Genomic DNA, 16,077 nt, shown 5'->3' with positions numbered 1-16,077 from the left:
ATGAATTCACATGATCAAGAGATTGCCTATATCACCCAGTGTCCGTTGACATTGTATTTGCAACTCACTGTGTAGACAGTATATATACTCTATATGCTGAAACGAACTCCTCGTGCGCTGATTCAGTACTCTGCATAAACAAATAAAATAATATTTCGCCTCCCAAATTTCAAGACTCTAAGTTATGATTTAGTTTGTGTAAGCCTTTTGGGTTCATTTTCCGATTTTCCTGATTGTTGCGGTAATTGAATGCCTGAAACCACCCAGGTGAGTTTTAATTGTAACATGCACAGATTTGTCATGAAAAAAGTTTTCTATGCATGACTCTCAGGAGAGCATTTTTCACATCTCTGTTCCTCAGACTATAGATCAGTGGATTCAGCATCGGAATGACGATGGTATAGAATACGGACGCCACCTGTGCCTGGGTCAGGGATGATGTGTTATCAGGCTGCAAATACGTGAAAATCAGGGACCCATAGAAGATAGTGACGCCCATGAGGTGGGAAGCACAGGTGGAAAAGGCCTTCTGTCTGCCTGCTGCAGACTGGATCTTGAGAATGGCCAAGATGATGGCAACGTAAGTGACTGTGATGATGAGCAGAGAGCTAAGAAGAGTGGTCCCAGCTAAGACAAAGATCACCATTTCTGTGCTGAACGCATCCGCACAAGACAGGGCCAAAAGAGCTGTGGTATCACAGAAGAAATGATTGATGCTGGAATCACAGAATGCCAAGCTGCTTATCACACAGACGGATATCAGAGAATTCGTGAAGCCTATTGCATATGGCATGCCTCCCAGCCCGTTGCACACTTTCCGGGACATAACCACTGAGTACAATAAGGGACTGCAGATTGCTACGTAGCGGTCATAGGCCATTGATCCCAAAAGAAAACACTCACTACACACCAAACCCACAAAAAAGTACATTTGAACAAAGCAGGCAACAAAAGAGATGGTTTTCTGTTTGGATTGGAAATTTACCAGCGCCTTGGGTGTTACAGTGGAAGAATAAAATATGTCAATAAATGCTAAGTTGCTAAGAAAAAAGTACATAGGTGTGCGAAGATGAGAGTCAATTCTGATTAACATGATCAGCCCAAGGTTCCCCAGAACAGTGAACAGATAAATAAAGAGGAACATTAAGAAAAGACTGACTTGTAGTTCCGGGTGATTTGCAAATCCAGAGAGGATGAAGAGAGTGATCTCAGTGAAATTGTTCCCAGTCATTTTTATCAACTCAGGCCTTTTACTTTACCTGCTGAAAAGCAGAAACAAAAGTCAGAAAAGAATTCAAGCTTAAAGACTTAGTACCCAGAGTTGACCTAGACTCCAATAATGAGAGGGTCAAAGATGGCAGAATGATTTTGGAAGAGATTCTTCCTGGAATATACTACCATCTACTCCAGTCTACCGTTGGGCCCCAAATCATACATTTTGCAACTTACCTACTGGAATCAATTATATGATGTTCTTAGAGAGTATAAAGGCTATTTAGGAAAGAAAGTTCTATAATTTGTGAATTCAGTGATACCTTTGTGTGGCAGTTTTAATTTGTCAACACCTAACAGATACTTTAAAGGGTCATTTTAGGAGCTTAACAAGATCTTATATGAGCACATCTAATAGTTTCTTGTAGTCAATAAAGCTTTGCTAAATTTTTTAAAGAAAACATATATATATATATATACACACACACATATATACACACACAGATATATAGATATATATATATACACACACATATGTATTCATGTATATATATATATATATGAAAAATCCTACTTTACACGTTAATGATAAAATTCTTTACACCTTTTTTGTCACATACCCTTTCTATTGGTGAGTAAAGAAAGACCAAACATGAGAGTTAATCTATAACATAGCCAAATTGTTTTGTGCATGCGCTCAGCAAACATGTTTGCTCCTAAATAAAGCACATGGTTATCTGTGACATCAGGCAACAGACAATTCATTGCCAAAAACAGTAGTTTCCAAGTCAAAAATAGAAAGGCTAAAAATAGTAAAATAAATGTGATTTACAACCAAGTATTAAAACACAAGGTGATCTTACTAGAAATTAGAGAAGTTATTTGCCTAATTCAGGTGACATAAATATGATGGTTAATGCAAGTTTGTTTCAGATGTTTAACATTCCCCCCGAGTGATCCAAAGGGACTTGATGTTGTATCAAGGAGACTTGATCATTCAGTGTCTCCCACCCTCTCGAGGGTGCCTATTCATCACCAATCCATTTAACAAGCATTTAATCAATGAAGGCATTTCTTCTTGCCTTTCATTAGAGGCGCTTTAGTTTTCTTCTTGTTTATTTATTTATTTTGAGAGAGAGAAATCGAGAAAGCAGGATATAGGGGCAGAGGGAGAAAGAATCTCAAACATGCTCTGCACTGCCATTGCTGAGCCCGACGCAGGGCTCAACCCCACAAACTGAGATCATGACCTGAGATGAAATCAAGTCAGAAGCTCAACTGACAGAGTCGCCCAGGCACCCCTGAAGGCACTTTTCTTAAGGTTTACTGAAAGATGCAGTCATGTAAAAAGAGGAAGAGAAAGGTTTTCAGTGTGAAAAACACGTCACACATTTTCAGAAAGAATATAAGATTAGACTTAACCCGAGATTTAGTCATCCAAACGAAGCCTCTTTCGGTCATCTTCCTGTGATTTTGAGGTTTATTATCAGATGACAGGAAGAGAAGACATCATTCAATATTCACCAAATTCACCATTAGTTTTTGACATATATTTCCCTTATTTGCAGTTCTGGATCTCATGAATTGTTAATGTGACAGCTTTCATCTGTTGCTGTGGTTTAGCACAGAGCTCTATTTCCTATATAATGGAACTCTATTAATATTATGAAGTTGATGAAAAAAATTGCTGGTGTTGAGGAGAGTTCTGGGTAATGTGTCTATTATCTTTCATTGATAGAATGGAAATGACACCCAAGTTAACTACAATAACTATTTATTTTCATGTGCCTTGTTGAGAATTAATATCTACTGCTTTAGCTCAAAGCTAGATTCACATTCAGGATTCGTGTTGTTCTTCATGTATTTCTAATGCAGTCCCAGGACAAAGAATTGTCTTCGGAAATGTAGTGTGTTAACACTCTTCTTATAGCAAGATCTCTTCCCAAATCTCAAACTCATATCATAAAGGAATTGATCAATTAGCATCTTTGATCTCTTGAGATTTGCATTTTAATTGTACCCAAAGGCTTATTCTTAATTTGCCTGGGATACATTTCCAATGGAAATGTTCAGAAATACATATCCCTTCCTTTTGTGTATTTCACTTTAAATGGCAATGGATATACTGAAAAATATAATTGATATAGTTTTGAAAGTCATTTTTTATATTATTAGCATATATATATAATATACATAATATATAATATATACACGATACATGTTTATAGAATATAAATCATATATAATAATATATACATACAGAATATAGGAAAAATATATTCTATTCATATATTTTCTATATAAAATCTATTTTATTATAAAATATGTTCTAATCGTATATTTTATCTACTCATATAAAATATATTGAGGGGTACCTGGGTGGCTCAGTTGGTTAAGCGGCTGACTTCAGCTCAGGTTATGATCTCATGGTTCGTGAGTTCGAGCCCCACCTTGGGCTCTATGCTGATAGCTCAGAACCTGGAGCCTGCTTTGGATTCTGTCTCCCTCTCTCTCTCTGTCCCTCCCCACTCACACTCTGTCTCTCTTTCTCAAAAAATAAATAAATAAACATTAAAAAATTGTTTAAAAATATATTGAAAAATATTTTATATATAATAATATATTCATATGGAATATATAGTATGGTATCATGATATATGATGTTATATGATTATATGGTATATAATATATAATTCATATGATGTGATAAAATATAATATATAATCATATGTTATATATCATGTCACATATATGATATTATAACAGTGCAATATATATGTATATGTAATACAACTATAATATAACGTATATATAATAAATATGTAAATATATGAAGATTTTCTAAAACACTGACCACCATGAAAATATATAAGATACATGATGTTAGAGAATATCAGATCACTGTTGCCTCCGCCTGGGCTTCTCAGACAACCCTCCCAGCAAGGAAAAGTGAGCTTTTCCTATCTACTGATTAAATGGTGTTATTATACATTGAAATTACATTACCGTGATGTCAACAAATCATCTATGTATGTTTTTAAAGGTGTATTCATTTTTTCAGAGACAGAGACAGAGCACAAGCAGGGGAGGGGAGAGAGAGAGGGAGACACAGAATCCAAAGCAGGCTCTAGTCTCTGAGCTGTCAGCACAGAGCCCCTCGCAGGGCTGGAACTCATGGACTGCAAGATCATGACCAGAGCTGAAGTCAGCGCCTAACGGACTGAACCACCCAGGCGCCACTATGTATTTATTTTTAATGCGGGTACTCTGATTTTTTGTTGACTGTGCTCAATGATGCACACATGGAATCACTAAGAATGAAAATGCCATCTAGGAAAATAGACAAGAAACCTGAAGTAAAAACTCAAACTCTACTCCCAGTTTCAGGAATGGCTGATAGGAACTCAATTCACATCATTATTCCATTTGTTGTTTGTTTACTGTTTTAAAGCCATTTCCTAGGCCACACCCCTAAAACATTTCTGGGTTAGTAGGATCAGACCCACAAAGGTAAATTTTTCAAAATGCATCAGGTCCGTTGATGATTGACAAACATCAGGTCTGAAGGACCTCACAGACTCGTCTAAATTATTTTTCTACTGGAATTGTCATCTCTTTTTGGTTTATCTCTAAAAGGGGGTTAGAGGGCACCTGGGTGGCTGTCCGTTGAGCATCTGATTCTTGATTTCGGCTCAGGTCACGAGCTCATGGTGAGTGGGTTGCAGACTCCACTTGGGATTCTCTTTCCTCCTCTCTCTGCCCCTCCTCTTCTCATGGTCTATCTCTCTCTCTCTCAAAAAATCAATGAATAAACTTAAAAAAATACACTAAAAAATAAAGGGAGTTAGTATTACAATGATTAAACAAGATAGATTCTGCATTGGAAAGGGGATAAATGCCTCTCTAATCCTGCTTTTCACACTAGAGATTTTTAAGAAGGAATAAAATCTACTATATATGTGCCATATCACTTACAAATGATCAGTAGACTCAGATATTTAGACAAAAGGAACGGAACAACATTTTTTATTTGCCCTATTATGTATCTTGAAAAAAATAAAACGTTGAAAGTCTTGGATCGTATACCTGAAATCTCAAATTTCTATCCATTCTCTTATTTTTTCGACACCCATCTATTAAGAAGCTATTAAATGAGAGATACAGACAGGACTTGTTTTCTTGCACTTTACCACGCGTCACCAATATTGCATTTGTTTTTTTTTTGTTTTGGGTTTGTTTTTTTTTTTTTTTTTTGGTGGGGGGGGGTTGCCTGCAGATTGAAGGTTTGTGGAGACTCATTGTCAGCAAGACCTGTAGGTGTCGTTTTTCAAATATCTTTTACTCACTTTGTGTCTCTTTGTCACATTTTGGTAATTTTTGCAATATTTCAAACTTTTCCTCATTATTATGTTTGAATGGCCATAATCTCATAATAAATCTTTAATGCATGAGTACTTGCTTCTTATAAAATGAGCAAAGAAAATGTTTTCTTGAGATGGGATCTACTCCTAGTGAAAAAGTCATCGAGATTGTTGAAACGAAAAAAGACCTAAACTATCACATACGCTTAGTGGATAAAGCAGTGGGAGGTTTTGGGAGAAATGACTCCAATTTTAAGGAACCTCTACCATAGGTAAAATGATATTAAAAAGAATCACACGCTATGCAGAAATTGTTTGTTAAAGGAAGAATCAATTGATGTAGCAAACTTCATTGTCGTCTCATTTTAAGAAATTGCCTCAGCCATCCAACCTTCAGCAACCATCACCCTGGTCAGTCAGCAGCCATCAATACTGAGACAAGACCCTCCAAAAAAATTATGACTCACTGAAAGCTCAGATGATGGTTAACATTTTTAGCAGTAAAGCACGTTTTACTCTTAATAGACTACAGCATAATGCAAACATAACTTTCATAGGTACTGGGAAACCAAAAAATTCATTTGACCCACTTCATTGCAGTGGTCTGGAACTGAATGCACAAGGTCTCTAAGGTGTGAATGAAAAGTTTATTCATTTATTTTTTGAGAGAGAGATAAACCATGAGAAGAGGAGGGGCAGAGAGAGGAGGAAAGAGAATCCCAAGTGGACTCTGGGATGTCCGCTTTGTGTATGATTGCAAAGATAAGAATGATACTGCTGTTGCTTTTCCATTACTTAGAGTTAACTGCCTCTTTTGAGATTCAAAATTTGGCTCAGCTCTTTGGTAGTCTGATCTTTGGTGAGCCTAGAGGGGTAAGTATACTGGTTGCCATTACATAACTGGCATAAGGGCTCTGGGTCACTATGGTGCAATCTAGAATATCATGCTGCCATTACTGTTACCTCTGTCTCATCTCCTGAGATCTGTGACTGTCCCATTTTCTTTCCTTTTCTTTCACGACTGTGATATTTGTCAAGATTACTCATCAAGTATTTTGTACAATGTCCCTGCATGTAAGTTTACAAGATATTTTTCTCATGATGAAATGGAGGTAATCGATTATGGGGAAAAGTACCAGAGAGGTGATATGCATGCCTTTTCATCTTCTCCAAGGATACATGATGTCGCTGAGTGATATTACCAGTGATTTAAACTCGATCATTTACTTAACATAGTGTCTGCCTGCCTTTTTCACTATAAATTTAGGATTTTTCTTTGTAGTTTATGTATACTTGGGGAAGATAATGTAGGGTATGCAAATATTCCATTTATTCTTTTCGGCCCCCATCAATATGTTGCCTCTACCTATTATTACTGTGGTGTTTTTGTGGCAAATTTCCATGTTCCCATTCTTTCAACTATTTTATTTTATTTCGTTTTTTTATTTTTATTTTTTTATGTTATGTTATTTTATTATTTTACTTTATTTTATTTATTTTGGTGAAAAAATTTAGATTTAGATTTAGCCTGCTGGACTCAATTTAGATAAACCCAATTTTGTTGTCAACATCCAAAGTGTCATACTTGGGAGCCAGTGGAACACACGCTTTCTTCTTTCCATCCAGCCTAATCAGGGTGTTGACCTTGGCCATGTCAATGTGGTAAAACTTCTTCAAAGCCTGTTGGACCTGGTGCTTGTTGGCCTTGGCATCCACAATGAGCACAGGTGTGTTGTCTTCTATTTTCTTCACGGCTGACTCCATCTATGGTCAGGGGGAACTTAATGATGGCCTAGTGGCCAAGCTTGTTTCTCCTGGGGATGCTTTTTAGAGGATATTTGGGCTGCCTTCAGTGCCTTGGATCCTGGAAAGGTGCGTGACCTGCAGATCTTCTTTTTTGTGTGACTGTGGACACTTTTCAGTACCACTTTCTTGGCCTTCAAAGCCTTTGCTTTGGCTGTGGCTTTTTGAGGGGGATGAGCTTCCTTCTTCAGCTTCAGCCATCTTCATGAAAGGGCCTTCAAACATATATATATATATATATATATATATATATATATATATATATATAATTTTTCTTAATGTTTATTTATTTCTGAGAGAGAGGCAGAATGCAAGCAGGGGAGGGCAGAGAGAGAGAGAGAGGGAGACACAGAATCCAAAGCAGGTTCTAGGCTCTAAGCTGTCAGCACAGAGACCGACTCAGGGCTCGAACCCACGAACAATGAGATCATGACCTCAGACGAAGTTGGCTTTCAACACCCCTGAGCCACGCAGGTGCCCGGATATTTTAACTGAAATGATTCTGTAAGGAAGAGTTGTTCTTTCTTCTTTATGTATTTATTTGGTTAGATAGTTGTACGAATATGTACTTGGAATTATTTTCCTTTGGGTTATCCAACACCCCCTTCATTTATTTTATTGCTCAAATAGCTCTGCTAATCGAACCATTACTGAATTAGCTTCTGTGCACTTTGCTCTTTGGTCTTTGGTCATGCTTTTGTCTTTTTGTTTTGTTTTGTTTTGTTTTGTTTTGTGTTTGTTTTTTCACCTCTTAAATCTGGCAGCACAGTATATTCCAGGCTCATCTTCTATTTTCCCAGACTCAGCTCTAGAAACAACTACTTCTCCAAGGATCCTTGCCATCTTTTATGGGAGGATGGTATTTGGAAACCTGAATCTGGACCACAGGTTCTATTTTTGTGTGTGCACCCATGTTTTTCCCTTGAGAATATGTCACACATATTTTCAATGCTTTTAAATGTCCAAGTCTTTGTAATTATAACTTTTCAAAAGAAGACGGTGCTATAGTTGAAAACGTTTAGATTTGGGAGTCATAATTTTGAGTTTGTGTCTTGAAATACCATTTACTGCCTTTATGACCATGTGAAAATTTTGTAATGTCTTTAATCCTCAGCATCCATCATCTGCAAAGTGACAATAGAACAATGGTAGTACCTTCCTCATGGTTTTTGAAAATAAAACTAAATATCATATATATATATATATATATATATATATATATAGTGCAAGATGTTATGTTATAATACATATGTTATAATATTGAAGATAGACTAGGTATTCAATTGACATTTGTTTCAGGCCTTTAATATAAATGAAATTTGCAATAATCTATTATATCTATACACCCATGTCTATTAAGCTGTTTCTTTCACCATTGGACATTTACATTCATCATGAATGAATGTACATATCTCTTTTCAAAAAAAAATAATTCAGAATGCACATTAATTTGTTTCCTTCAGTTAAATAACCTGAAGCATTAATACTTTCTGCGACCTATCACTGGGAGGCATTCTAGAGTGGTCTGGAAAATTTTAATTTCCATGAGCTTTGTCCCTGATCATCAGTGTCATAATAACCTTGCCTCTATTAATCATTTACATCTCCTCAAGCTCCATATATAATAAAGCTCAATAGCTTGATAAATCAGAAGTTATTTTATTAGGTATTTATTTAATTACTATGCATCAAGAAAACTTCCTTATATTTTTGCTTACTATTTATATGCTCACCACTTTACATGTTATTGAGAACCTGACTCCTATAAATAGCTAATTTTTTAAAAAAAAGTATACTAGATGGAAAAACTTCTAATTTAAAACTTATCTTTATTTATTCCTCAATATCAAACATGCCATTACCACACAGGTAAAAGAGAAAAACACTCTGAAATAATTAACACCCTGATTTATTAAATGAGTCAGTATTGTGTACCTACTATGTGATAATCACTATGCCAGAAATCCTGAAACTATCCCAAAAGTCCTTGAATAAGATACAGTCTTTTCCTCACAGGATTAAACAGTTCAGAAGAGGAATCAGAAGTGAAAACAAAAGTTCACAATCCACTGTTACAATACAGTGCACAATGATAGAACAATGGAGGAAATAATCTAATTTTCTCAAGGATATTATCAAGGAAAATCTTGGGAAAGATGAGAATTCTTGTTCTTGGCCCTTGAGAATGATTAAAGAGAAGTATAAACAGTTCAGGGAATTTGGACTTCCTACTAAGATAAGAGAACATATGTGACATTAAGGAAAGAATTATGACCAACGTGTGTTTCTGAGATAAGAATAGAAACACACTGAAGGTAAAGTGGCAATGGAAGAAGTCAGAAGGCTATTTCAATAGTTAGGATTCGAGAACATAGGGCCTGAACTGAGACAGCAGTGCTGATGATTAATGAAGAAGAGAAAACTTGTTTTAAGGGTATTTGGGAACCAGAGTCAACAATACTTAATCCAATATGAGAGAACAGAACTGAAATTCAGACAGTCACTAATTACACAATGAGTAATGAGCCCAAATGCATTTATAGTATATAGTTGCATTTTCTTCTCTTCAGTACTTGGCTTTTTCACCAGAACAGATTACAATGGCCGATTCAATTAGAAATTTCTATGATTCTGAAAGAACATGGCACCAAAGAAAAGACCATTTTCAGCTCTTTGAAATTCATAAGTTATAAACTATTTAATGTCCATCAGCAGGATTCCTCATTGTTCAAAATGACACTTGGAGGCCAATACACATACCATTAATCTGGACCTTAAAATGCTCCCTACAAATTCTCACCAAATTGTTGTCCTCTTTGGCTTGAATCTTCTAAGCAATCTTTATTCTCTTGCATCTCATATGATCTCAGGATATCATATATTGCAAAGCCTCATTATGTTGAGTTGAAATGTATTTCCACACAGCTTCTAAGAAGTCAGGGTAGCATTAAAGATACATTTCTTTGATTTTCAAATGCATTTAGTTCAAATGTTTTTTTTTTAATTCTTATAATTGTATTCCTTCAAACCCTGTAAGACATACCTAATCTCTTCTTTTTATGACATTTCTCCAATAATGAATAATGAGGCAATTATAATGTGTGTCCTCTTTTAATTTTTAATTCATCAGGATGATATGCTTTCCCCTACAAAAGCACTTAAACAAATTAGAACATTGAAATATGTGATAGTCACACCTACATATATTAATTTAGGATTGTTTGACCACTGTGGATTAAAGTAGAACTTAACACCTTAATACCTTAATTTTACCATTAGATAGATACAGATATATATAGATATAGATACAGATATAGATTAGATATAGTTACATATTATTATCAGCACTGCACTGCTAACAGAGGCTTTTTTTTATTTTTTAAATTTTATTTTATTTTTTTTCAATATATGAAATTTATTGTCAAATTGGTTTCCATACAACACCCAGTGCTCATCCAAAAAGGTGCCCTCGTCAATACCCATCACGCACCCTCCCCTCCCTCCCACCCCCCATCAACCCTCAGTTTGTTCTCAGTTTTTAAGAGTCTCTTATGCTTTGGCTCTCTCCTACTCTAACCTCTTTTTTTTTTTCCTTCCCCTCCCCCATGGGTTTCTGTTAAGTTTCTCAGGATCCACCTAAGAGTGAAAATATACGGTATCTGTCTTTCTCTGTATGGCTTATTTCACTTAGCATAACACTCTCCAGTTCCATCCACGTTGCTACAAAGGGCCATATTTCATTTTTTCTCATTGCCACGTAGTACTCCATTGTGTATATAATCCACAATTTCTTTATCCATTCATCAGTTGATGGACATTTAGGCTCTTTCCATAATTTGGCTATTAACAGAGGCTTTTAATAGCAATAAAATCAAACACATATCTTCAGACTGGTTATACATCTACAGAAATAAACTATATTCAATCACATGCCATAAAAGTATACTAAATTACTGGCTTAATTTTAAAAAGCATAAATATATTGCCAGAAACAAGATCATCGCAAAGTGCAGAAGTAGATGAGGCAAACTTCAGGGTGAACTTTGTTTAAGGTAGTTTACTGATTGTTGGAGGAACTATCTTTGTAGATAACTAAGGTCTCACTGGATCTGAGAAGTTAATTTTTGTTGTTCTTTTATATATCAGCCTTAAACTATAAGGAAAACTCACTCTACCAATTTATAACTTTTGTAAGAAATATTTAAATACATCTGGGTTCTTTGTGGTTTCAATGGTATTCTTAAACAGTCCCTCTCTCCGCAACTTTATAATATTTCAGAATGCCAATTTCCTTTATCCTATCCCTTCCATTTGATTTAATATGTTCCTGTTTATTGACTTCGGTTCAATGATCATATTTTCAAGTCCCTTTTTTTAGTAAAAAGAACAGAGGAAACTTAATGTCCTCATATTGCTTCTCATGAAATCAATTGATAATTTGGGGAAAGAAAAGCACGATCACTCATTGTATCTTCATTAATTTTCAGATTATTGGTTTTGACTTCCTATTTATGAGATTTTATTATGCAGAGCATTTATTATTTATTTCTATAAAGCTATAATAACTCAAATTTTAAATAGATATAATTGTATTGATGAAGGAATTAGGTTGCATACAAGTCTCTTGGAAAGTCATTTAGGATAGTATCAAAATAAGTTTTTTTCTATGAATTTTCCAAAGTAATTTATTGAGATGAATCCAATTACAAAAATAAAGATTTATACACAAAATTTTTCATTATGATCTCAATTTCTTTGTAAAGCATAAAAACTTTAAGCATATGACACCGGGAGATGGATATTTAGTAGGGCCAACATTGAATTAAATTTTAGTATGTGATTATGGGATATCCAGAAAACTGCTTGCCATTGCCTAAAATCTTCCTTCCTAGGTAATAGTTTTACAATTGGAAGTTTGATTTTTTTAAGGTTTATTTATTTATTTTTGAGAGAGAGTGTGAACAGGGGAGGGGCAGAGAGAGAGAGTGAGAGAGGGAGAATCCCAGGCACTGACAGTGTAGAGCCCAGTGCAGGGTCCCAGCTCAGGAACCGCGAGATCATGACCTGAGCCAAAATCAAGAGTCTGACACTTATCCAACTGAGCCACTCAGGCATCCTTATTGGAAGTTTATTTATAACAACAATAGTGATTACTTATATTTTGGAAAATGAATAGCTATTATGTTAAAATATATGACAGTGGGATTATTCTGGAAAGAAATATGGGCCATATAGAAGCAGTAAAATAAAATTTGCTTTAACACATTATATTACATATTTACCTAAATTTGACTATTCAGAAATAAGAAAAAAAAAACTCCATAAGTTAATAGCTGTTAGCAGGAAAAATTTACTGGCATGAGCTAAATATCATTCCATTTGATAAACATTCTCATAAACTCAAAACCATTGTTAGCTGCATACTGCGAAAGTGCCGTTAACCAAAGTTATGCTTGCTTTCTTAGCAATTGTGGTTTAAACAATGATACCGGACAATTTCTGATCCATGTCTGAGTAAGCAGAACAATAAACACTATATGCAATGAGGAACACATATAATGCCAACAGTCATTTTGTTTAAAAAACTATCAGCATCTTCAAGTGGCTATACTCTTTTGTGGAAGTTTCCTAAGGGCTGATTTTAAGTGAATCCAATGTACTCTGATATGACAGAATCCCTTTGCATTGCCATTTTGGTACTTCTTTTAAACAACTGGGAGAAATGGAATTGCCATAAAAAAGAAGTCTGTGGAATTATTATTTTTTTTGTCATTTTAACGTTTATTTACTTTTGAGAGAGAGAGAGATAGAGGCATAAGCGGGGGAGGGGCAGAGAGAGGGAGACCCAGAATCTGAAGCAGGCTCCAGGCTCTGAGCTGTCAGCACAGAGCCTGATGCAGGGCTCAAACTCACAGACTGTGAGATCATGACCTGAGCTGAAGTCGGACACCTAACCGACTGAGCCACCCAGGAGCCCCAGCTGTGGAATTATTTTTTAAGGTAAATATTCAAATTGTAATGGTTCTAGGCAAAAATGGCGTACAAAATGCATATAGGAACTTCTATTTGTTTATGTAAAATGGGAGGAGGCCTGTGTACAAGTATACGGATATATGTATACTTGATTTTTTTTAATTAGGGAGAAAGAGAGAGAGAGAAGAGAGGAGGAGAGGGTCTGAGGGAGAGAGAGAATCCTAAGCAGGCTCCACACTCAGCATGGAGGCCCGACACAGGGTTGACTCCCAGGAGCTGTGGTGAAATCAAGAGTGGGACTTTCAATGGACTAAGCCACCCTGGCACCATGTATGCCTGTGTGCTTGGATTCTATGTCTCAAATGTTCATCTTGTCTGAGCTTGGGTGAGCTTTCAACTCCATTGGTCCTTTGTCGTCTCATCTGTAAAACAGGGCAGCTCCTCTAGAGTCGTAAAGAATAAGGAAGTCTCCGGCATTCTTTGCAATGGATTTTACTGAGTTAGTAGAGATTCAAAATAATAATTTGGGAGGGGCGTCTGGGTGGCTCAGTCGGTTAAGTGCCCAACTTTGGCTCAGGTCATGATCTCATGGCTGGTGAGTTAGAGCCCCGCGTCTGGCTCTGCTCTGACAGCTGGGAGCCTGGACCCTGCTTTGGATTCTGTGCCTCTGTCTCTCTCTGCCCCTCCCTGCTCATGCTCTGTCTTTCTCTCTCAATAATAAATTTAAAAAATACATTAAAATTTAAAAAAATAATAATTTGTGAATGTAAGGGATCCAAATTAAATAGTGACATAAACTTATTTTAAACTGGAGACACTTAGGATTCAATAGATGCACAAAGAGGCTTTTGCAGAACTTCCCTTATCTGATTTAAGGCAGGAATTTTGAGAGTGAGGCTGCCTATAACTGCTCTCTCCCAAGGGGGGGGGGGTTCTGACAAGAAAGAAGACAGAGGAGACCACTTGCCCCTTGATAAACAATATCACAAAATTTATCTCTCATTTTTTCCCTCAAAAGCCATTTTATTCTTCCCATAGAAGTGTTTCCTCTGCTAAATTAAGTATATAAACCCCACCTCTAATTACTGAGCAAGGCACTTTTTGTGTGTGCATCTTATATACATATGAGGAAACTTTATCTATTCACCTGATAGTCTGTCGCCTGTCAGTTTAGTTCACAGGTCCTCAAACAGTAAACCTAAGAGGACAGAGGAAATGTCTTCCTTACCAGACAGAATGTATTGCATATGTATATGTTCATATGTGCATAATACATAATACATATATAATATATGTCTGTGTGTTTCCAAAAGCCAATAATGAATATATACTTTGAAAACACCATTTTGTTTCCTCCAACAAGTCTCACAGGTATTAAACAATGCACCTGCCTATAGAATCAATAAACATTCCTTAAATGTCACTTCTTAAAAATTCATAGTCAGAGAGCAAATATTTTTCTCACAATAATTCTTTTCATTGCTTCGTTGGCCTCTGTGTTTCTCACACTGTATATCAGGAAATTTAGGATTGGCAGCAAAAGGGTGTAAAACATGGACAGGATTTTGGCTCTATCTGGTGCGTAGCTGGAACTGCTTCCCAGATAAGTAAATATCACTGTTCCGTAGAAGAGAGTCACTACTGTTAGGTGAGATACACACGTGGAGAACGCTTTATATCGGCTCCTTGTGGAGGGTGACTTCAGGACAGTGAGCAGGATTCCCACATAGGAACCAACCACCATCAGGAAGGTGGTCACCGATGTCATTCCAGAGAGGACGGTAAGTAAAATCTTGTTGTGTTGGGTGTCCGAACAGGACAGTTGAAAGAGCAGTGGGATGTCACAGAAGTAATGGTTGATGACGTTGGGCCCACAGAAAGACAGGCTGAGCAAGCCTCTCAGGTGGGTGAGTGAGCTGGCAGAACCTAGCAGGTAGCAAGCAGCCACCAAGTGGGTGCAGAACGTGGGGGTCATGAGGCCTTTGTAGTGAAGCGGGCGGCAAATGGCGACATAGCGGTCATAGGCCATGGCCGCCAGCAGGAAACATTCAGTGGTCAGGATCATGCTGACAAAGGAATACTGAAGGAGGCAACCGTGATAGGAGATGACTTTCTGTCCTGCTAGGTAATTCACCAACATTTTAGGGATAAAGACTGACGAATAGCAGAAATCCAAGAAAGCCAGCTGGCAAAGGAAAAAGTACTTGGGGGAATGGAGCTGGGTACTAGCCCAGATTATTGCTATAATCCAAACATTGCCCACCACGGTGACAAAATAAATGGAGAGAAACAGCACAAAAAGGACAGTATTCAGTTCAGGGTTATCAGTCAGCCCAAGGAGGATGAATTCAGTTACCACACTGACATTTCTGTTGGCCATCTGTGTGTCTCCCCAGTGGGGGCCCTGGAGGGAACAAGAGGGCAATGATAACAACCCGAATATATGCATCCAATCTACTAGTATCTTTAGAAAACCGAATGGTCTTAGTTAACAATCACAGTCCACAGAAAATTCAATTCTCACAACTGTGACAAGTCAGCCTGATAAGAGACTTGGGTTGAATTGAAGTCCCATCAGGGACTTTGATGTGAACTGGCATTATGCATCATAAGAACCCTGGAGAAATTAAGCCCCCTTGCAAAGCCTCATGGGAATGTTGGTTTAACAGAAAGTTTAAGACATGGACCCTGGATAACAATATATTCCAGATTCTAGAACATAAGGCAA

At 36.7% G+C, this 16,077-nt stretch overlaps 2 protein-coding genes across 2 annotated transcripts; both read right to left on the bottom strand.

Moving 5' to 3' along the window:
• Positions 1–298: 298 nt before the first annotated feature.
• Positions 299–1,231, bottom strand: LOC115526388 (olfactory receptor 8I2). The gene has a single exon (XM_030333794.1). It carries the CDS (start codon positions 1,229–1,231, stop codon positions 299–301), a length of 933 nt encoding a protein of 310 aa, XP_030189654.1.
• Positions 1,232–14,790: 13,559 nt separating this feature from the next.
• LOC115526387 (olfactory receptor 1052-like) lies at positions 14,791–15,729 on the bottom strand. Its single transcript, XM_030333793.1, has one exon. It carries the CDS (start codon positions 15,727–15,729, stop codon positions 14,791–14,793), a length of 939 nt encoding a protein of 312 aa, XP_030189653.1.
• Between the last annotated feature and the right edge of the window lie 348 nt (positions 15,730–16,077).

This window comes from Lynx canadensis, chromosome D1, assembly GCF_007474595.2.
Source record: "Lynx canadensis isolate LIC74 chromosome D1, mLynCan4.pri.v2, whole genome shotgun sequence".
NCBI classification, from domain to species: domain Eukaryota; kingdom Metazoa; phylum Chordata; class Mammalia; order Carnivora; family Felidae; genus Lynx; species Lynx canadensis.
Note: the sequence above shows the minus strand (reverse complement) of the source record. Positions and strands in the feature narration are given on the sequence as shown.

What these genes read in the sequence shown, in the direction of transcription:
- LOC115526388 (XM_030333794.1), bottom strand. Translation starts at nt 1,231, where the DNA reads ATGACTGGGAACAATTTCACTGAGATCACTCTCTTCATCCTCTCTGGA.
- LOC115526387 (XM_030333793.1), bottom strand. Translation starts at nt 15,729, where the DNA reads ATGGCCAACAGAAATGTCAGTGTGGTAACTGAATTCATCCTCCTTGGG.